Raw genomic sequence first — 23,861 nt, forward strand, 5'->3', positions numbered from 1 at the left:
GTAGCTGCAGCCCCGCCGCCGGGAACACAGGTGCCCGGCGGGCACAGGCCGGGCGGGCAGAAGGAGCCGCTCAGAAAGCAGTTCCCATCGCCCGCCCGCCTCATCCCGCCCGCCGCGCTAGGGCAGCAGGCCCCGCCGGCCCCCGCCCGTCTTCCTGCACCCGGGCCCCGCGGGACCGGCCCGCTTGGCCCGGCCGGCGGCGGCGGCGGCGGCAGCGGCAGCGGCGGGCGGGGGAGGCCGGGGGAGGTGGGAGGAGACGCGGGGAAGGACTCGGGTTGCCGCTACAAATCCGGTGACAGACCCGCCGCCGGCACATGGCGATCGGCCCTTCCCGCCCCGCGCTCGGCAGGTGGGTGCGGGGCGGCGGCACGGGCCGGGGCGCCCATGGCGGGGGGTGTCTGGGGGTGCCTACCGGCGCTCCCCCGCCGGCTCGACGCCGCGTGTGTCCCGGCGGGTCCCCGACCCCAGCGGCTGAGGGAGCAGGGATCCCAGCGCCGAGCGGGCGCGGGGGGGGCACGCGGGGCGGGGGGGGGGGGCGGCCTCTGCGCGGCGCTGACGTCGCCGAGGGGCCGCTCCGAGGAGGCTGCGGCTCGGGGCGCCCAAGATGGCGGCAGCGGCGGGTGACGGGTGCGTGCGGGAGCGGCCGGCGGGACGGGACGGGACAGGACGACGGCTCTGAGTCCTCGCCGCCCGGGGGCGGCCGGAGGGAACCCCTCGGGGGAGGGCAGGTGGCCGGCGGGCGGGAGCCGAGGGCAGCAGTACCCCTTCCCCCGGGGAGAGCGGCGGCGCAGTGCCCGCGGAGGGGCACCCTGAGGAGGGGGCGCCAGTTGCCGCCGGGGCCAGCCGGGCACGCCGCGGGGCCGGGGGAGCCGCCGGGGTGAGGTGGCTGCGGCCGTGCCAACGGCTCCGGCGGGGGAGCGGGGTCCCCCCGGGACCGTCCTGTCCCGCCGCCGTCGGTGTGTGGTGGGGGAGCCCATCGGGGACGGGTGAGGGGAGCGGGCCCCGCCCGGGGCAGGGGGACGGGACGGAGAGACGGACTCCCGGTCCGGAGGGCTCGGAGGGGCGTCGAGGTGAGGGAGAGCCGGGGGAGGAGGAGAAGGAGGGGAGGGTGTCGGTGTCGGGGCTGCCAGGCCGGACGGTGGGGTCTGCGGCGGGTGCCCTGGTTGTGGGCGAGGGACGAAGAGCCGCGCCATGCCGCGGGGCGCTGGCAAGGGCCGGGCGGTCGGGACGGTGGTGGGTCCCGCTCGGACTCCCGCACCCAGCCCACGGGTGAACTGAGCTGGCGTGTCCTGCTCGGAATCGCTGTCAATGCGGGAGCCAGGCGTTGTCCGAGGAGCTGTCGGAGCGGCCAGGGATGCTTGTTTTCCTAAACGGGAAGAACATTCCACGAGAGTAAATACAGAGTAATAAGAAATGCCGTGTTTTTCGTGCTTCTGGGGCAGTGCTTCAGTCTCGAACTGTTTGTTTACCTTGAACTCTTCAACTGCAGGAAATGCGCGGTTATTTTGCAATAAGAGACACGAGAGTGTAATGCTGCACCGGTGGCTGGTGTCCTGTCTGCTTCTGAGCAGCAAAGTCTGTATACATTCCTTAGCTGGCGAAAAAAAGAGAGGGAAAAAGTTAAATTACGATCTCTATGGCTCCAACGAAAGGCGGCTGGAGGGTTTCTTGTCAAAGGCTGTATAGTTAAAAAAGGGAAATAATGTACAAAATTTCCTTTTTGAAGCGCTGCTTTGATTTCTGAGTACTTATTTACTTCTAAATCTTACGCCTGCAGGACTGTAGTGCAGCGTGAAGTTACGGACATCAACGTTTTGTTGGGTTGTTTTCTTTAAAAAAAAAAATTGGGTAGGAAAGCAGAAAAGCAGTACCTCTGCCTTCTAGCTAGCATACTTATTATCTAAAACTGGAAGTTGTTCAAGTAGCCATGATTCCTGTTTTTTCGTATGAAACAGGTACTCTGAACCTGATGAAAATCATCAGGTTCTGTCATCTGATTTAAAAGCAGTAATATTAATGGCACGCACGAGCACAGTGTGCGTGTATATATATTAGTAAAACTACATACTGCATTTCTAGTCTAACGCTTGAGATAGGTTTTGACTTTTTTTTTCCATTTACATGCCAAGCAATTAATTACGAATGCAGTGAGTAAGGGAAAATATTTCCTTTTGTTTACATTTAGAGTTACAATTTTAAAATTTATCATCTGCGAAGATGAATCTTAAATTTATTGTTTACATGAAACACAAATGGGAGGAAAACATATTTTCTTGACTTCTGCGTTGTTTTTTAACATCGATTTTTCAGCTCATGAGTTACCCCAAAATGTACACTTTGCCAGCCATTTTTTGGTGAAACTGAAGAAACGAACATTTCAATAAGGTTGAAATGTGGTTCATTGAAAAAAAAAAAAAATCCTATTCCATATGTCTTTATTTCTCAGTTGTGAAACTTTGGCGCAAGAAAAGACTTTTGCATATCTCTATTTTCCCAGACAACTTAATGCTTTGAGTAGTGCTATTCTGTATGTTAGTACTCGTTATTTTGCTTACTACTTGAGCTCAGGTCTGTGCTAAGAACGCAGGGGGGCTTGATCTCTGAAGTGCTGGTCAACTAATTCACAGTTTCTTTGTGTGTGTGCACAGAACTGAACCTCGGGAGAGAAGAATGCAGGAACTAGTGCTGAATAACTTTCTTTAGGGAATTTTAACGTTGGAGCATTTGTCTGTACTATTTTATTCCAGCTGCAGCTTTCTTGTAGGCGTGGGAATGAGTATGCAGTATTTTTTAGGTTTCGTCCACCATTATCTGTTACTTCACTCCAGTTTTTTTTCCCCAAGCTATTCTGTCTTCCCCAAGCAAGGCTCTTGCCAGGTCTTGGTTCTAAGGTAAAGTTTTAAAATTTTGTGACTTGATGTAGTTTCGGTACTTCAGCGCTCCACGTCTGAAAGCATTCATGCTGTCAGTGTCCTGCTTGACATTTAGCTGAAGTTTTCTTGTTCTCAGTTTTGTATTTTTAGCTTTTTCACAGTCTTTTCGGGTATTTCTGTCTTTTTGACCAAACTCTGCATTTTGATTTCTTCGCATTTTCTTCAAAGAAAGACTTCTCCCGTGCCAAGATGTTTCCTCCCCCTCCCCCTTTCCACCCCCATCTCCTTTCTCCACACATCGACGTAGGTGGGAAAATGTCATGCTGGCTTGGTTGCTGGTGGGGGAGCTGAGGTTTTAGTTTTTTTCTCTTCAAGGCGCTGATCTTGCGCTTTCGCAGAATCGCATTGCTTTTGCGTGAAGAGCTTGATTGTGCAACCCCTGGTTTACACAGTGGTCGTCCTGAAATCAGCCGACTGTTTTTGTCCTCAGTCCAATATCTGCTTACCTTGAGGCGTGTAAGTAGTTTCACTCTTGATAATATTTTTAAAATGGAGAAAACCAAATTTTCTGACCACGTAATATTAAAAAGAAAGAAAAAAAAAAAAGGGCACAGTGTTTACACAGTGACTTCGACAAAACCAGAAAGGGTCGACCTCTCAGAGTCCTCTGACTGACAGCATTGCTGTATGTGACAGCCCTGTGGGAAGGCAGGGTTTAGTGTCCTTATCTGGCCTGCTGGAAAAGGTCCACTACTAGTATGTTATGCAGGAGAATCTATTTCTGTTAGCCCAAAAGCACAAAGATGAGTCTTGTCTCTATAAATCCTGTCTACCATATTTAATTATTGCAGCACGCTTTACATAGGTATTACTTTAGTATTCCAGGAGGGATTAACAAATAGTCTAACTCTGAAATCTATGTGAATTTTATCAGTGTTAAAAACAGCTCTGGGGAAAACAGGTTGTCAGAGTAGGTGAAGACATGGGATAATGTAAGTAGTCTTATTTATAAAGACAGTATAAAAAGCAAACTTCGTATGCAGGACTGTTTATAAAAGAATCTCATTAGCAGCCTATGAATAGACTACCTGTTAGAAGGAATGTTGTGGATGCTAGCAAGCTGAAAAAGTTCAGCAAGCCATTATTTTTGTGATCTGTTGACCATGGCACACAAGGGATCTCAACCTCCCATAGTACACTATGGCTGGTACTTAATCTGGGAATTACTGAATTGGGTACCCAGAGGTCATGGTGCCTGAAATCCTTCAGTGCAGTCAGTATGAACTGGAGACAAATCTTAAATAAGTTGAATGAGAATGATGAATATGGGCATGTAAAACTGTGTACATTTGCTAGTTTCACTACAGCTGTCTCAGCCTTTTCTGTGTTACGGAGTAAGATGTACGCAATGCTGGATACTGGCTATGTGCTTAAAGAATTATTAAAGCACTTATGCTGGTATCTATTGTAACATTTTAAAAGTCTCTAGCTGTGGGCCAATTAACCAGTCAAAGCCATTTTTTGCTAAATCTTTAAAGTACAGTTTTTATCTAAGTACCAGATAAAAAACAAAGCTGCTTTCCTATCCATCAGAACTGTAAAACTGGATAAATATTAGCATATTCAAGGATAATAGCTGTATTTTATCATTTTGGGTTCTATCCAGAGTTGTCTACATCACTTAGTATTTTTGTAGGCTGGTTTACTTACCTGTAAAACAGAATTGTGGACCTTGAAGTTCTACAGCTTAGGCCAATTCCACAGCGTGCATGCATTTGTAATAGCATAACTTGTCTCGCTTGGCATAGCCTGGATATTTGACAGACCCTTGGTACTTCTCAGATGAAGTAACCGTTTCATCTGGCACGTACAGCTTATAATAGTTCTGGTGCTGTGTGCTGTTTAGCCCTTCTAGTCAGTGACATCGTGGGCACAAACACCCAGATCAAATAGAATCACTTCCTGACACATTATTTGTCTCTAGATGATATCTCTCAACTAGACATAGTCAAAAGAAAGATGGTCAAAACTTAATGAATCCCTGTCTCTTTAATTTTAGTTAGTCAGAGCCTGCCTGTTTGGTTTAGGTAAATGCACCTTATAGGAAAAAGCAAATACAGCAGCTTTGAACAAGTAAATGCTACCACATAAACTTATTAAAGGATGTAAGCCAGTGCTAGCCAAATTTGTAAGTGATTTTTTTGAAGATATGGATTAGAAAGATCTGTTCAAAATGCAGGTTTTTATAAAGTTTGCAGCAACTGAGGTAGATATCTAATGGTATTTCTGTCTTAAGAAATCAAGTTCTGCTTTTCCAAGTCACTCTTTTTCTTTCAGAGATATTAGGCTGACATCTAAAAATGTACTTATTGAAGATACATTATTGTAGAAAGCAGTGGTATAATGGTCTTGCCCGAGCACAAAGGTGCAGTGATTTAATTAAAGGTGTGGTTTAATTAAGGGTTTGAGTTGTAGAAAGCCTCATTTGTCTGAACTGTTGGCACTGTGTAAACATAATAAATTTAAGTGAACTTTGCACTTCTGCACCTGTATGGTTAGGGACAGAATTAATAGGAGCATTTTGGAATCATAGAATCACAGAGTATTTTGGGTTGGAATGGACCTTCAAAGATCATCTAGTCCAAGCCCCCTGCTGTGGGCAGGGACATCTTCCATTAGATCAGGTTACTCAAAGCCCCGTCCAACACTTGAATACTTGCAGTGGTAAGGCATCCACAGCTTTTCTGGACAACTTGTCCCATTTTAAGTTGTGTTTGTATGCAAACTCTGTAACGTCTTTAAACGAAACTGGTGCTCCTTTGAAAAATCCATGCCTAATCTGAAGTGTAGCAAGTATGCTTCCATCCTCAGCCAGATGGTACTGGGAATATAAACAGTGTTATTCAGACCGTTTAGTCTGAATGTCGAACTGCTGTTGATAAAGTAGATTGTGGCTCCACATAACTGATTGCCTTTAATATGTTTGTTGGGACTTGGATGGAGATCATGATCGTAACCTCAAGTATGAGTTATTGAAATGCTGACATCTGTAGAAGTGATACAGCTGGGTATTTATGAACTGTAACATAACTTTTTTTTTTTTTTAGGTGCAGATTGAAATATCATGGACAGAAAATAGTTTGGATGATGTGTTTTGCCAGCGTGTCACTGCAGTTTCGGTTTTAACAATGGATAAGTGTAAGCACATAGGACGTCTGCGACTGGCCCAAGATCACTCCATTCTGAATCCTCAGAAGTGGCATTGCGTGGACTGCAATACGACGGAATCTGTGTGGGCGTGCCTCAGCTGCTCGCATGTGGCGTGTGGAAGATATATTGAAGAACATGCACTAAAGCACTTTCAGGAGAGCAGTCACCCAGTGGCATTGGAAGTAAACGAGCTGTATGTTTTCTGTTATCTCTGCGATGATTATGTTCTTAATGATAATGCAACTGGTGATTTAAAATTGTTGCGAAGTACATTAAGTGCAATCAAGAGTCAAAACTATGAGTGCACTACTCGAAGTGGGAGGACTTTGCGTTCTATGGGTACAAGTGATGATTCTTACCTTTCACATGGTGGTGCCCAAGCCTTGCTTCGGAATGAAGATCGCATGTTCACAGCTCTCTGGCACCGACGGCGTGCGTTCCTGGGCAAAATATTCAGATCGTGGTTTGAGTTGACACCTACTGGGAAAAAGATTTTGGAAGAAGAAAGACTTCGGGAAGAAGAAGAGGAAAGAAGGGACAAAGCTAGGAAGAGAAGACAAGAACGAAAGCGTGAGTTAAAAGCAGAGATGGAAAAGATGCCTCCAAGAAAGAGCAGTCGTTTACAAAATCAGATTAGAATGTCCTCAGAAATATCACCCTGCCTGCAAAAAACATCCCAGAACATGGAATCTGTGGCAGAGTTGGAAAAAATGTATACCTCAGATGAAGAACGATTGAAAAAAATAAGTGACTCTCCAATTAAACGAAGGCCCACAGTGACTCCTGGGGTAACGGGACTGAGAAACCTGGGAAACACATGCTATATGAATTCTGTCCTGCAGGTATTAAGTCACTTACTTATTTTTCGAGAATGCTTTTTAAAGCTTGATCTCAACCAAACTCAGGAACTGCTGGCAACAGCAACCAATGGTAAAACCAGATCTTCATCTAAACACCTGTCAATAGCTGCCTCCACATTGCATGTGAATGAGAACCAAGAGAAAGTAAAGGGATCGTCTTCTGTGAGGCGGCCTAGTTTATCCTCTGGATTAAGTGGAGGAGCATCAAAAAGTAGAAATATGGAACTTATTCAGCCCAGGGAGCCCAGTTCAAAGCATATTTCTCTCTGTCATGAGCTGCATACTCTGTTTCAAGTTATGTGGTCTGGCAAATGGGCACTGGTGTCTCCTTTTGCCATGCTTCATTCTGTGTGGAGACTAATTCCAGCCTTCAGAGGATATGCCCAACAAGATGCTCAGGAATTTCTCTGTGAACTTTTGGATAAAGTGCAGCAGGAATTGGAGACTACGGGGACCAGATACCCAGCTCTCATCCCTGCTTCTCAAAGAAAACTTATAAAACAGGTTTTGAATGTGGTTAACAACATTTTTCATGGACAGCTATTAAGTCAGGTATGTTTCGTGATTATTTTTTTTTTAAAGTGTGGAATGATTTGTAGTTATGGTTTTATATTGGTCAGTGATGGGCATACTTCAAAGGTTAATACATTTATAACTATTGAGGTGTTTGGGGGAGGGTATAATAAACACAATTTCAGAAGAAAGGTGGTTTCTAAGCCACAACAGTACTCCTAAAACTTTCAATACGAGAGTCACCTGATAAACATAAGTGTTAAATTTGGTATTTTAAAGCACACCTTTGCAACTACTGAGAAATATCTGACTTTACTATGAAGCACCAACTCATTTGCAGGAGTAAAGAATTTACAGTTTTGGGCATCCAGCTTATCACTATAGTGATGCTAGATAAAAGGTGTTAAGGAAGGTGTTAATCTCCTATAAGTGGAAACTGATTAGGTAATGGATGCCACATAGGCAATTATTTCAGTAAATACCTTGAATTTGAGATTCATTACTACAGAGTAATTGCCTGTCATGATGCTATGTATGGGAATACTAATACTTCTTTTCTGTTACAACACAAATAGAAGGCGCTGTCAACACAGGAAAACACCCCACCCCAAATTTGTGGGGTGGAGGTGATGCTTGTTTTCCTTTTTTTCTGCCTGACTACTCACCTTTTTCCTTCTTCTACTGTTAAGTATTTCAATGTGTCCACTTACTATTACGCATATCCCATCTGTGTGTGTGTTCAAACATCTGAGAACTGTGTGAACAAACGATGCTGGTTTCTGTTGAATTAATCTGAAAACTAACCAAATTGCAGCAGGAGCAGGAGCTGAGAAAGTCTTGGCCCCCTGGAATTGGTCTTTATGCATGCACACGTTAATGAGGGAGTCCAGAAGCATTTAATGGATGTGTTGTGTGAAGGAGTAGAGGTTTAATACAAATAAACAAAAATGTGGATGTTCCCATTATTCTGACTATTTGATGGCTTAATGTTTTAGTATGTTAAGCTAGAAATCCAAGTGGTTTTTGACTAAGGTAGGATTGTTTACTGCTATGATATCTATAAACTTTATAATAACAGGGCTTTTAAAATTAGGGCTGTTTGCAGCATATGATAGCTTTTATGTCATATGCGATTTTGCATAACTACTAGAAATTTTGATATTTACTAATAAAACCAGATCATCCTCTACCTTCTCTTTGTTCCAGTGTAAGAGCATTTCTGTTGGCATACTTCCTTTCCTCGGGGTAGTAAACATATCTTGTATCAGGGTTGCGCTAATGTAAGTGTCTAGTATATTATGTCATTAAAGCTTTCTATTTGAAAAACACATTCCTCTCCAAAATAGTAACTGTTAGTAAAACGAAGTAATTGCCTAAGTATACTGACAAGGCTTGGTTACATTCTAAGCCTTCTTACAGGGCTTGTTTTTTGGAAGAATTTTTAAGGCTCTGAAGACACAAACTTTTTTTCAGTAGTACCACTTCTTTCACATGTTTCTAGCTTCGTTATGTGAAGAGGCTTGTGACTAGAAACCCTCCCACCTTCCTGAAACCAGGGAGGGGAGTAGTGAGAAGTGTCATCGAGTAAGACTGAAAGGGAATTAAAACAGTTTTGAGCTCTCCTGTGACTACAACTCACAGCTCTTTTACTGCAGCTGGTTAATGTCCGTGTGCATAACACAGCCTTGATGAACTTCAGAACACCTAAAGTGAGAGGGACAAGGAAAAAGACATGGAGGCTGTTATCTGTAGTAATTTCTACCTGGCTTATTAAGCAGTTCCCACAGGCAGTGTCCAACATTTTACCTCCTAATGTTGCCTTTGTCTTCTGCCACTCCTCTGTTTCAGTTTAGTCTTTGCTAGCACTTTTGAATGCTGTAAGTATTAAAAGCAAAAGGTAGCCCCTGAAGATTTGTATTTCTTCCTTGATAAAATATGTTCAGGTCATCTTAATGATTTGGTCCCTGGTGTTTGCACATGGAAGGATAAGCTTTAAAAACTATTAGGCAATTACTTTCCTCTCCTCAAAAAGATTCCTGCTATCAGGATTTTCCTAGGCGTTTGTCAGAACTGGCACAAACTGCTATAATGAAGTTAACATAAAAGGCAAGGAAACATCCATACAGGGCTGAAGAAAAATATGAGACTTCTTGCTATGTCATCACACCTTTAACGATGTTAGCTCTTAAAAGCAAGGACTGTATGCTTTGTCCTTGTAGGCTTCACTTTATCTTAAATTTAACTACCTACAAGCTGTAACAGTACAACAGAATCACAGAATGGTAGGGTTGGAAGGGACCTCTGGAGATCATCCAGTCCAACCCCCCTGCCAGAGCAGGGTCACCTAAAGCAGGTTGCACAGGAATATGTCCAGGTGGGTTTTGAATGTCTCCAGAGATGGAGACTCCACCACCTCTGGGCAGCCTGTTCCAGTGCTCTGCCACTCTCAAAATAAAGAAGTTCCTCCTCATGTTTAGGCTCAAGTATTACAATATGCTCAGTATTACAGTTTCTCTCTAGAAGATGGCTGGAGCTGTAGCCTGCTGCATTTAGTCTAGACTATTCAATAAGCTACCTCTTAATTCAGCGAATAAGGGGAATTCAGAAGCTTGTTTCTGTGCAGTTGCTTTCCATTTTAAGATCACTAGAAAAGTTATTATACTTACTATCCCTTAGTATTGAAAATATTACTTAAAGATATTTGATTCTGTGAGATAGTCGAGTGCAGTGAAGTCAATCTTCTTGACCTTCAAACTTTATGAATACTGTGAACTGCTTCTGATACAGTACACAGAGGGTCACTTACAATCCAGATAAGCTGTACGTTTACTTAGGTTTCACATGACTTTTGCATGTGCAATAAAACATTTTCCCTTTTCTTCTAGCTGTTCTATTTTAACTTGAAGGGAAGTCGTAAATCTGAGTTTGCCATCAGTCTGTTGCTGTTGAAACGTCTGTCTGCTTCAGCACTGCAACTGAATTTAGGATTAAGAAAGGAGAAAATTGTGTGTGTGAGAATCTTAGGCAGATCACTTTTTGATAACTAGAAAAAGCTTTAGGTGATGTGAAAACAGCTGCACATTTTATATGAGTTAGTGGTTTTTGATTTTGTTTTGTTGTGTTCTGAGCTGATTTAAAGTAAGCCTTCTTCACCTACTACTTGAAATCTTTTACTATTTTATGGAATACTAATTTAGGTAATGAGTAACTCCAGGAATAGCATGAGTGTATTGCCTCTTGACTTTTTTTTTTTTTAATGTTTTATTTATTCCAATATCCTTTTTAGGATTACAGCTTTTTCCTCTGCAGTACAGACTGTGAAACTTCAATACCCAGTACATTGAAGGGAAGTAAAGATAGGATATATAGCTACAAAACCCTTCCCCTCTAGTCTTTCCTTTTTCACATGCCAGTCTTCCTCCAGTGAATGCCTGGAGAAAGTTGTGCTGTAGCATTTATTGGGCAAAGGAGCCTGTATCTCGTGAACCTGTGCTTTCAGAGGCAGATTTGCTGGAGCAGTGGCTCATCCCTTAACCCCGTTGGGACTGCAAGGAAATGCCAATATATATGTATATTAAAATCCCAGTTGTTTTCAATCCCTCAGTGTTTGTACTCTTGTGGGGAGGTACCCACTGTCTCCTGTCCTTGATTCTTCAATGGGAAAAGAGGAAAATACTGACTGCACAATGAAGTTACGTGCCACTGGTAAACTGACACATGCTCATCCACAGATCTTTGAAGTACACTTCAAGAGCTCAAGGAGATTAGCCACCATCTCCCTCAAGAGTTTTTTTTTTGTTTGTTTGGGTTTTTTAAATGTTCCCAGCTGACTATCACAATATGCAACAATCTTTAAATGATCTATATTTCAAGTTTTGTCCATACTAATCAAGGAAGTGGGCGGGTATATTAAAAAAAAAAAAAAAGCACAAAAACCAGAGGCTGAAGTAGCATATTTTATCTTTCAAAGTAAATGTATCTTTTCAGCACTGCTTTGGGAAAAATTGTGTCCCACATGTCTGCAGAAATCATACTAGCAGAAACTCTGGTGTGTGTAGTTATGCTTGTCAGGATGATTTATACTGAGGGGGAGGGAGGCAGGGAAACTAGTATGAAGAATTTATGAAAGCTGATGTAGACAATCTAGCTGATCTAGGAAGCTAGCCTAGCAGATCTAGCAAATTCACAGATCGCTGTCAAATCTTATGTGTAGACACAGCTTTTACCTCTTGAACTTTAGCATTTTAACTAAATTGGTTTGCCCTTAGGATAATGTTGAGTACACAGGTTTTGATTGTTTGAAAGCTAGAGGGCTGTTTTAGGTTGTATTTTTGAAGATTTTAATATTCACAAAAAGTATAAGTCAAAACTATCAAGACATCAAAAATGGTGAAAGAATAGACATGTGTTTCTGATACTGCTGATTTGATGGCAGTCTTGACATTGGAGCATAGCACATATATGTGCTAAATAAATTGCCCATATATAACTGTCCCCCAGTTCACCCCGTATGGCATGAAGCTTTCAGGAACTAAAAAGTGGTAGTTACTAAGGAAAATGGACACTGGATGTTTTATATATCTTGTGCTTTTTGGCTACTGCCTTGGGAAAACTTCTACCGCTGTGTTGATAAAACCTTAAGAATTTCCTAAAGTTCAAAGTAAGCTTCTTGTCATGAGAATTATAAGGAAAAAATGACTTTTCTGTAAGACAGACAGGATGATTCTAAATATTTCTACCTACTCTTAAATAATGCCAGAATAATAATTCAGATTATTGAATGTCTTAGTATTCTTATTTTGTGTATGCAGAGATGTAAAGGCATGTTTGAGTCTAATAACAAAATAAATTGTCAAAATAGTCACCGAAGATCAAATCATTTATTTTAGAAAACTTTTCTCTTACCAAAGATTGTTTATCTTCCCTCAGTTGCTCAGCTTTCATTCCTTATTTTTCTGATAACTTCCTGACAGTTAAATTCATGTGTACTTGTGTGCATGCAGATATGCGCATGCGCATACGAATGCACATACAGAATTGTTGAGGTTGGAAAGAACCTCTGGAAATCACCTAGTCCCACGCCGCTCAAAGCAGGGTCAGCTAGAAGAGGTTGCTCAGGGCTGTGCGCAGTCGGGTTTTCAATAGCACCGAGGATGGAGACACCACAACCTCTGCGGGCAACCTGTGCTGGTGCTAGGCCATCCTCACCCTACAAACACTTGCTTCTTCTGTCTCAGTGGACCCTCCTCTATTTCAGTTTGTGCCCGTTCCCTTTTGTCCTGTCACTGGGCACCACTGCCTTAATCCCCCCCTTATCAGGTATTTACACACATGGATAGGATCCCCGTGAGCTCCCCTTCTCCAGGCTGAACACTCCCAGCTCCCTCGGCCTCTCCTCATATATCAGTTGCTCCAGTGCTCAGATGCCCTTTCATCATCTTCCTGGCCTTTCGCTGGAGTCACTCCGGTAAGTCCGTGTCTTGTACTGGGAAAGGCAGCACCGGACCCAGCCCTCCAGCTGCGTCTCACCAGGGCTGAGGAGAGAGAAAGGTTCACCTCCCTCAAGGATGCTCTGCCACATGCAGCCCTGGAGGCTGCTGGCCTGCTTTGCCATAAGGGCACATTGCTGGCTCATGGTTTCCTTGTCCCTGGGGACCCCGGGACCTTCTCTGGGGAGCTGCTTCCCAGCCTGTACTGGTGCCTGGGGTTATTCCTGCCCAGGTGCAGGACTTGGCATTTCCCTTTGTTGAAGTCCACGAGGTTCCTGTTGGCCCATTTCCACAGCCTGTCCTCTCTCTGGAAGGCAGCACAACCTTCTGGTGTACCAGATGCTCCATCCAGGTGGAGCAGACTTGATGAGGGTTTAACAGAATTGTCCCCAATATCAACCCCTGGGGTACACCAGTAGTGTCTGGGCTCCAGTTGCATTTGATGCCGCTGACCACGGTGCATTGAGGCTGGTAATTCATTCAATTTTCAGTCCATCTCACTGTCCATTTATCTAGCCTGCACTTTGTCATTTTTTCTGTGGGCGTGTTAATGGGATACAGTGTTGGAAGCCTCACTGAAGTAAAGATAGACAACATCCACTGTTTTCCACTCATCCACTAGTTACCTGTACCAGTCATCTTATCGTAGGAAGAAGGCTATCAGGTTCATCAACTGTGATTTTCCCATCATCAGTCTTAATCTGCTCCCAATCATCATCTTATCCTTAGTATCTTTGGAAATGGTTTCCAAGATTATTTGCTCCATCAGCCTTCCCACAGGTGGAGGTGATGCTGATTGGCTTGTAGTTCCCCAGATCCTGCCCCTTGAAGACAGGAGTGACACTTGATTTCTTCCTGTCCTCAGGAACATCCCCTGATTGCCATGACTTTGCCAGGACCTTTCAAAGGTGGAAGACGACCTTGCAATGCCATCAGCCAGCTCGTTCTGTTCTTTCAGTTTAATCAGGGGTAGTTTCTGATTCTAGGGAAGCGGAAACAGGACAGTTGATATTTTCTGTGGCTAAAAAAGGCCCAGTAAGGGAGGAGAGAAAATAAGGTTTGTGCTGATTTAAGTGAAAGCTGCTTGGGTACGTAATTCAAGGAAGAAAATGAATGTTGAATTATGAAAGTAGTGTTATACTGAACTGGCACATGTTGCAAAGCAGTAAATAGTTGTTGATGATTTCTTCATAGAGCACTCTTGATGAAATTCAGATTTAATGTAAATGATCAAAGATATACCTAGCCAATGTAATTTTAACATCTTTTTGGAGTGGTGAGGAACCCTTCAGAAACTGTTTTGCTTGGGGTTTTGAAAGGCAGTGAAATCCTCTTTGTGAGGATACCACTGCTTTTGAATCTGGTGCCTTATGTAAAGCTCTTTGCCCAGATTCCTGTTACAGCAACACCAAACAGCAGTGCAAGTGAGGAGTGGTGGCTGTGCTGGTGTAGTAGCGAGTTTCCTTTACAGCAAAGTTGTGATTAATTACCGTTTCTTCTTAGGACAAACCTATCTTGGTCTGTGAGGTTTTTTTCTCAATAATTCACCATTTATTACAGCGATGCCTAGTAAGAACTAGCTTTTAATATCTCTGGGCATACTTAAAAAAAAAAACAACCCAAGTGGTTTGATGACTTCCTGATGATGTTTAAGGTGAAATCTGAGCAAAGTGCCTCCCCCCAGCCCCACTCAGCAGGGCAGAAGAACAATGTGCAGGGAAATGAAGAGAAATGAACAAAGAGAAATTAATATGTCAAGACCTAGAGAGTGAAGTAGGTTCTAGCCAATGTAGTATGCAAAATATATTTAAAGTTTTAAAAGGCAGTGGTTCTCCTTGTAAGTCTTGCTTCATTTACTTGCTCAACCGATGTATTTCAGGACAGATTGTCTGAAAGAAGCGGAAATGTGCAATCTTTGGGTTTTTTAAAGCCCTTCAGTTTTGGGTAGTGTGCTGTGAGTTAAAAGTTTGAGGGAGAATGCTGAGGGTGACCAATGTTGCACTGTGAGACTGTGTGTGACTGTTAAAAACTATGAGAACTTCAGGTAGGTAATAAGAGGATTTGCACTTAGCCCCATCCATGACCTGTATGCTGATTTCTATATTCTGGTATTAGTCTCTGTGCTTTTCTGTGTTGCCTGAATGACAAAACGATTGTCAAGTTGCTTTCCAAATAGATGAAGGTGACATTTAAAAAAATGTTAATCCATAAGAGGCCATTGAATCGCAGACCACAGTTTGTTATCATTATGCTTATGTTATTCTGTTAAATAGGTACAGATCATTTTGGTGATGGTCTATGCTCACCACTACAAAGTTTAGCTATTTTTATAACTGAAGAAATACAGTATAGACTGTCGTGTGGAATTACATATTATAGCAGCATCCTAGGAGTCCCCTTCTCTTTGATTACTTTGCTGTGGAAAAATTCAATTACCACTCTTTCTATATATGTCTCATATAGCGAAAACTTAAGTAGTAGGGAAAGCATAAAAATGGGGCTATTCATCTTCCTGTTCTTAAAAACCAAAAAAGAATTAGAGCAGAGATGGTAACAGTTGTCTCTCTTCCATGCAAGTGCAGGGAGCATAGGCTAAACAGTTGATGATGGAGTTGGCTTTTTCTGCAGCAATATGTTAACTATTTTCTTTGGCTGCATTTAGGCTGAATGCCATCCGGGGCAGTGGCTGTCCATCAAATAATTGTGGGCACAATGATGCTTGTCTGAGTGGCCTCCGTGCTTAGCTTGAATCAAGCAATTTGATCCAGCTCTTTTCAGCCTGGCCTTTGGCCCATGATTGAATACTGAGCTGTAACCAAACAATTGTATGTAGCACCCGCGTTTCAAGGCGTGAGCGGGTGGTCAGGACAGAACATAAGGTAGAGATTTCAGACTAGCTAAACCCAGTAATTTACTTTCTTTAATGTAAACTTCTCATGTAACTTTGTTATAAATGACAGAGTTAAGGCTTCTTAGAATAGCAATTGTGGAATATAATGGGGAGGTGAAATCAAACTCTGAATTTGTAAAATACCGTCATAAAAAGATACATGTCACTGACCAGATAGCTAGAGCAGACTCACTTCCCTATTACTGTTGTGCATGCTTATACCATAAAAAGTTACACTGGACAGATTAATAAAGTTTTTGCTAGCCCTTTGAGTTCATGTTTGGGGAGGTTTTGTTTTGTTTTGTTTTTTTTATAAAAACCTCACATCTTGTTCAACCAACTTTTGAACAGTTTGTACAATTTCAGTGCTTTTCATGAAAAAAGAAAATCTGTGTCGTACTGTGTGAATGGTAGTGGAGTGTGAGATAAAGGAGTCTCATTTAGGACAGAAAGAGAAGTGATGGGAATATTGTGAAGCCCATGCTGATGGACAAGCCAGTGCAGATGGATTCCACAGAAGGGCAGGGACCCTCCTACTTGTTGAGTAATCCAAATCGTAAGCTTAGGCCTGGCTAAGAAAACTACTTCCAAGCTTTTTTCCAGCCCTGATTTCCCTCTCGCTTACCATTGAGTGAGAGTGTGTACAGGAGCAGTTAGCGCACTGGGGCTGATATGCTTGGGTTGGGTGTATGCTTATCCAAACATGTCACTTGGCTCTTGGCAGGTATGGAAATCCCAGATAACTCTTCAGAGTTTAACTCCGCTGCGGCCTTACGGTGAGGAGTGTCTTGCATTTGGGGAAATAAGTACAGCTCTGTATCACTACAGGATTTTGTCAGAACAAATCAGCTTTGCTCACAGTTGCATGACGAGATGAGAAGCAGCATGTTTACCTTATTTTGTTTTTTTGGGAGGCAAAAATTGGAAGCTGGTACAATTATTTTTTTCTTTGGGATAGAACTTATAAACCAGTTGTTGAAAGAGGATCTTAAAATAACCTAGATTGAAAACATTACATACTAAATTTTAAACCCCAGAAGTTGTTAAAATTATCTGTACTGAGTTCATGTATGTACTTCGTCCTGAGCCTGTTAATCTTTGGTGTGCATTCATGTGCAACAAATTCTTAAGTAACTCATCCATTAAATAAACTTTTGGCCCAACAAAATCACCCATTTGTACAGCAGAAATCTATTAGTCATTCTGTGTTTATGCTGAGAGTTAGCTTGAACTGTGGCCAAACATATCATTTTGTCTCCAAGTCTAGATTCCAGCTCTGAATTACTAATAGTTTGTGGCTTTGAAACGTTGCCAGATGTTAGCACTTAAAAAGAAGCTCCTGTCAGTGTAAATTAAAACAGAAGATTCTCCTCTTTTCTGCCATGTAAGTTCAAAGTTGTGTTTTCCAAGAACAAGGCAGCGGCCTTTTCTTCTTAGAACTTAAAGCAGCTAACAGCTTTCCTAAAACTCCACTGCTAAACACGTGTGCTTGTACACAAATACACATCCACATGAGGTAGAATGCATGGATCATGTGTAAACTGTTTCAGCTAATGAATGTATCAAATAATTACTCACAAGAACACCTAGGAAGAAGGTACCATAAGGTGGGAGATCTGTCCTCTATAAATGATGATGAAATAACAGACAAAGCAGGGTGAGTAATTACGTAGCAGAAAACCTTCAGAGGAAAATAAAGGAGCTCTTGAACAAAACTGAGCGTATTTTCACACTTGTGTAGGCTTACTAACCTAATTGAAGGGAATGACACTAAACGTATGTAGAACAGCAACGCAAAGGCGTGCCTGTGAAATAGCGGTATTTGGATCCCTCATGGATTTTCATTCCTTTATTATTACATCTTTGTATTACTTGTTCCAAAAAACTTGTGGTATTTTCCTAAACGGGAAGCATGCTTATAGAGGTTTAATTTGGCAATTATTTACCCTTGTGGTGCAAACAAATAAGGAAATATTTGATATTCCATTTACTGTAAAACACAAAGGGTGGTGTCTCGTCACACCTGGCTGTTATCCTGAGCTAGTAAATAGCAGTACCTTGACAGTTGGTCCTATATGAAAATTTTGAGTTCCTTTAATCTTTTTGGTGGGAAAGTTTAATTGTTGGGGAAGGGGGTGGGAACATGTTGGATGCTTACGGAAGTTCTGTCAAAGCTATCTATGTGAGCCCAATTAAAATTCAACTTACTGTCCGAATGCGTCTTTTCTAGAGCAGTGAGGTTAAAGCTGCTTTGAGTTAGGGGTCAACTGCAACTTAAAAGCCAACGGTAGAAAACTCAGGTAATTACTCTTCAGGATTGTATTGTACTTGGTTGCACTGAACATACAAAGGTGAAGATATATTTAGTCTCTCACACACACTTGGTGTTTACTGTTATTTCTTTATAGCTTTTATGAATTACGCTTGTTACAATCTAAATGGAGTTTCACTACTGCGTAGGTCAGCTGCTAGTTGTTCATCCATGTGCATGGTGGAAGGGTGGAGGTCCTTTGGAGGAGGGCTCGAGTGATGTGACACTCTCCTATAATCAGCTTGAGCTGGCTTTTAGAAACTGCATTGCAAATCAACACCTAATGTGTTGCCATTCCAGCGTAGAAGAGCTATTGCTTTTAACTTACTTTCCTAAATATTGAATGTTATCATAAATTGTCCCCTGCTGTATTATCTGCATTTTCCAGGTTGACTCACTTCACTTCTTGACATTTTATTTATGTTGTCTTACTGCTTGTCCTTTCCCTAGTGTGACGATGGATCCACTTACTGAAAGAAGAAATAAATTATTTTTACCTGTTAATTTTTCTTTGAAGAAGTGTGCTTCCTAATCCAGGCTTCCCTGGAAGACTTACAAAGTAAGAAGGATATGACTTTAAAATCCCCAGCTGTGTGTTGTTTTGTTTTGTGACTTTTTTTTTTTTTTAATTAACCTAAACTATAGTTTCTCTCTTTCATGTAAATTTTCCTTTTGGAGTGTTTCTTTTTGGAGAAAAGACTCCTGAGACTCCACCAGCTGCTCTCTCTTGGACAGGCCCAGACAGACCATTTTGACACGGCTTTTGTTTCTCAGTAAAACATAAGAACACATACCTATTTGTGATAACAGTATTGGACACGCTGCTTCAGAGAAAAGAAATTAGGTGTATTGTTTCTTTTGTTAAATGACTATGTCGTCTTGTCTTGTCTTTGGTTGCATCAGTTATCTGTAGGGAAAAAATATATATTTTTATTTTTTTTTTAGAGCTATGTTATGGTGGACTTTTAGCAAAGGAAGTTTTTTGAGTGTAAGCAACTGGTGAAATACTGTTTTACAGGTTACGTGTCTTGCCTGTGACAATAAATCAAATACAATAGAACCTTTCTGGGACCTGTCCCTGGAGTTTCCTGAGAGGTATCACTGCAACGGCAAGGAGATGTCGTCTCAGTATCCGTGTCTGCTGACAGAAATGCTGGCCAAGTTTACAGAAACTGAAGCTTTGGAAGGAAAGATATATGCATGTGATCAGTGCAACAGTGAGTAAAGGCAGTATGTACTCACGCATACATTCTCTGTGTAAAATATAAAGTAAACTGACTGTGAAAGCGTGAAAGGAAAATACTAAAAGTCTTAAAAGTATGTTGCAAATGAAGTCCTGGTGTGGTCACTTCACAGCTATTACTTAGCATCTAGTACATGGAATTGTTCAAAGGATGTTTTAAAGTGTGATGCTTCTCTTACATAAAGTCTGATCGCACATTAATGGGGATTCTGATACTGGCAGCTGAAGAACCTGTCAGCTTTTTAAATTAAGGTGACTAACCCAAGTGACCACAAGTATTTTATACTTGCACCATAAAATAATCTTTGCAAAATGGCTCTCAGAGTGTATCTTTTTTAAGGATAGACAAATTTGGTGGATAAATCTTAGACTGAAATACAACACAAGGCTGTTATTGAGATTTGTATTGTGTAACTGTGTGTTATGCCTCAGCAAAGCGAAGGAAGTTTTCTTCTAAACCAGTTATACTCACAGAAGCTCAGAAGCAGCTTATGGTGTGTCGACTACCTCGGGTTCTCAGATTACATCTTAAACGGTTTAGGTAAGTAGTACTGCAACAAACAGTGTTGCAAACTGATCAGTTCAGTCCTGCTCTTCTGCTGTTTGGGGTCAATGTCTTTCAGCATCAGTGTCATTTCCCTGTATTAATATGATGAGAAATAGTTATTAGAAACTTAATTTTTCTTGTTTAATTTAAACATCAGTAAGATACGCTGTAAGTAGAGGATTGACCTTTTGGATTCCAACTACTTGCTACTTTAATACCAAAATTATTTAATCCTCCTTTTCAGTCAAACCTACTAACCTTGCTGTGAACTCTGTCGATAAAAATTAATCTTGCGTTATCTTCAGGTAGAGTAAATGCTTGTATTCACTAACGTACAAACTGAGATTGTGTTCAGTGGAAGTCTCACATAACCTTCACATAACCAAATACATTAATGCATTAGCCTGAGAGTAAGGAAGTAGAAGCTGCATCTCTGTGAACTCTTAGTCCACACATTAGTACAGAGTCTGTCCGGAATACAAAGGAAACTAAAAATGAGATAGAATAAATGAGAAATACCAATGAGATATGATACATGGGAAGTATTTCCCACTCACCGTTACATAGATCTTAAGATGGATATTTCAGAAGATGAGAATAGTAGGTACCATTAACACGTTTTAAAAGGCCTTGAAATAAAAGGGAAGTGAAAGAGGAAGCCTGGAAAAAACATGTGCAAATTAGCATTTATTTTGTGCACAAAGACAATAGTGAAGGTAACACTTGTTATGTCAAAACGTAATTCAGAATGCTGTGTTCGTTCTTTGAAAAAAACCATAAATTTTCATTTGTCTTAACTTCCCAGGTGGTCAGGACGCAATCATCGTGAGAAGATTGGGGTACATGTTAATTTTGATCAAATGCTGAACATGGAGCCGTACTGCTGCAGAGAATCCCTCAAGTCCCTCCTACCTGACTGCTTTATCTACGACTTGTCTGCTGTGGTGATGCATCACGGGAAAGGATTTGGCTCAGGGCACTACACTGCCTACTGCTACAATTCAGAAGGAGGTAGGAACCAGCTGTGAAATCAGGAGTGTGGGAGAAAGGGCTGTTCGTTAATTCTAAACTGATAAGCTTACTGTCTGTTCTCAAACGCAAAAGGGAATCGCTTGTAGCTGAACTGCCTGGAGTGAGAATCGCAGTTTTGTAGACCAGAACAGTTCAGTTTTTGCATTGGCTTGTTCAACACATTCTGGCTATAAAGTCTCATAAATCTGAGAAAGCGTCCTGGTTTCAGCTGGGATAGAGAGAATTTTCTTCCTAGTAGCTGCTGTCTTCTGGATTTAGTATGAGAATAACATTGATAACATATTGCTTTAGTTGTTGCTAGGTAATGCTTAGATTAAGTCAAGGACCTTTGTAGCTTCCCATAGAAGCTGAGAGGGAGCATAGACAGGACAAGCTGGCCAAAGGAATATTCCTTACCATAGGTGTCATGCTCAGTGTATATAAAGGGGGTTGGTTGGGGGGCAGGGATCAGCAATCGCTGCTCAGGATGGTCTGGGCAATCGATCATCAGGGGGTGAGCAATGGTGTTGCATTACTCATTTTGTGTATTCATTTATTGTCACTGTTAGTGTCTTCGTGTCTTCTCTTCCATTACTTTTCTGTTAAACTGCCTTTATCTCAACCCACGAGGCTTCCTTTTTTTCCAGTTCTCCTCCCCTATCCCACTGCTGGGGGTGGAGTGAGTGAATGGCTGCATGGTCCTGGTTGCCAGGTGGGGCTAAACCATGACAAGAAGCTAAGCTGGGGTTTTAAAAATGTAGAGGCAAACATGCTAGATCAACTGAAACAGTATACTATTTCTACACAACTTGCTAAATGATATTCAGTAATTAATTATTAAATGCAATGCAATTACCTCAAATCGGTGTCCTGATGACTTTTTTTTTTTTTGGGGTGTATTTCTTCGCTGCAGGATTTTGGGTACACTGCAATGATTCGAAACTCAACATGTGCACTATGGAAGAAGTCTGCAAGGCTCAAGCTTACATTTTGTTTTACAGCCAACGACTTACTCAGGCAAATGGACGTGGCAAAATACCATGTCCCAGCACAGCTGAAAGTCAGGAGCACACAGAATTAGCTGCCTGTTCCATGCACGACAGTAGCAGCTAATCCAAAGCCAGTTAACTGTGTATGGTAAAAGTTCGAGTTGTCATAACTATATATTTTTAAATGAAATGAAAGTACAGTATTGTACTTTTTTTACTTTGAATCCGTGTACAATGTTTATATACTTTTGTATTAGTTAAAGTACTCTTTACAATTGTTAGTAAAAGTTTTTATTGACAGTAAGTAACCTAGAATTTCAATACAGCTATTTTTTTAAGAAGAAGATTGCTACTTGCATTTAACTCTTACCTCAGGCTGGTTTTTTTAAGCTGGTTTTGTATTTTGATAATCTTTTTGAATTGGTTTAGAAAAATGACTTTGAATGGGCAACTGATGTTTCTCTGGTTAATTTTCTATATATGCTTCTGTACTTTTTATAGTATAGTTCTAATGATATCATGATTCTTACTGTCTGCAGGAATCGCTACTAGGTCTTAGAATGTTAACATTCACCAGCAAGGAATGTTTTACATGTCAAATAGTAACTGAACTTTTTGTAGGAAACTTTCTGTATATTCTTCATGACTGAAGTGAAATTATTCTGCAAGCTTCAAGGGAGCCTTCAAGGGAGCTACACTAAAGATACGGTGATAAAATTTCTTAATATCTGAAATTGAGGCAATAGAGCATGTACTTATTTTCATATAAGTACGTAAGAAAGAGGAGCGTTTAATAACACAAGAATGTATCTTTACCAAGACTTCCATGTTTTAGCCTTAGCAAGTCTGACAACTTAAAACTCGAGTGCCAAATTCAAAGCACCAACTTTGACAACCAGGGGCTTTTTATTCCAATAACTTAAAAAGCTTTCTTAAAAAAGAAACTCAACAAAACCACGCTCACCCACCCCAATGTCATTGCTACAAGAACATTGGCACCCCCTTTCTTGCATTGGACAAGCTTACTTTAAATTGTAGCAAGCGTCACCTGTCTCAGTAATCTCCAACACAAACCACTGAAGAGAAGCTGTAAAACTTGTACGAAAGCGTTTTTTCAATCCGACTGGTTTCCTTACCTCCTGCTGCTGTACCTTCGCTGCAGCCCTGCCACTAGCATTAACAGAAACTGTGCATTGAGGAGAATCTAACGAGCAGGAATTAGCAGTCTCCACATACAGTAGTTAATGCCAAGTAAATTTTAATCGTGAAGTTATTTTGCATAAGTCCTATGCAAATTGTTACCTCATCTTTTGCAAAGTTTATACCTCAATAAAATGCCTTGATGTGGACAGAAAACTGTGCGTGTACTGGAATTAGTTCCTACATTGTCATTACAATTTTTTTATTAAATTATTTTTAAACTTAGTCTAACATGGGTTAAGGCATAACTATAAGAAGGCTTTGGCCATCTGTCACTGATTTAACTGCATTTGAGCTGGTTTTATTCCTGACTTTTCCTACCGCTTTTATCTATGTTTCTGAAAGACACCACGTTATAGCGAGCACATAGTGGCCTCAGATCTCAAACTGTCTTTGCCTTGTGCTCATCCTAATTAAGTGTGCAAAAGCAGTTTAGTCCCATTTTATTTTTTTTAAGGCAAGGGCCACCTGCTGAAGTGAGATGATCTGAGAAATCTACTTCTTACAGCCGTGCAGTCTTTCAAATTACTTTCCTTCTCTGCTGTCCTTTCTGGTGGGGAAATTAATGTAGTTTAAACACTTATTTCTACTTACAGGTAGTTTAGGGGAGTAGAAAGGAAGGGGAAAGTGTTGTGCTAATTGCCTTTCAGACTTCTGATACTTCTTCCCCCAAGAGTGCGTCAACCAGATACATAGGGGTCCTCAGAGACCGTTAATGGAAGAGT

At 41.7% G+C, this 23,861-nt stretch overlaps 1 protein-coding gene across 4 annotated transcripts; it reads left to right on the forward strand.

The window, feature by feature from the left end:
* Positions 1-265: 265 nt before the first annotated feature.
* USP44 (ubiquitin specific peptidase 44) lies at positions 266-23,577 on the forward strand. 4 transcript variants are annotated; one of them, XM_054198299.1, is made up of 6 exons: positions 266-349; positions 5,981-7,495; positions 19,165-19,363; positions 19,822-19,930; positions 20,742-20,947; positions 21,861-23,576. In XM_054198299.1, the coding sequence occupies exons 2-6, from the start codon at positions 6,062-6,064 to the stop codon at positions 22,058-22,060; spliced, it is 2,148 nt and encodes a 715-aa protein (XP_054054274.1). In that variant the 5' UTR covers positions 266-349; positions 5,981-6,061; the 3' UTR covers positions 22,061-23,576. The 4 variants fall into 4 exon arrangements, with proteins under 4 accessions (XP_054054274.1, XP_054054283.1, XP_054054263.1 ...); XM_054198308.1 differs by lacking the exon at positions 266-349 and adding an exon at positions 551-627 and having other exon boundaries at positions 19,852-19,930; positions 21,861-23,577; XM_054198288.1 differs by lacking the exon at positions 266-349 and adding an exon at positions 551-627 and having other exon boundaries at positions 21,861-23,575.
* The last annotated feature ends 284 nt before the right edge of the window (positions 23,578-23,861 follow it).

The sequence above is a fragment of the Rissa tridactyla genome, chromosome 1 (assembly GCF_028500815.1).
Source record: "Rissa tridactyla isolate bRisTri1 chromosome 1, bRisTri1.patW.cur.20221130, whole genome shotgun sequence".
In the NCBI taxonomy this organism is placed as follows: Eukaryota; Metazoa; Chordata; class Aves; order Charadriiformes; family Laridae; genus Rissa; species Rissa tridactyla.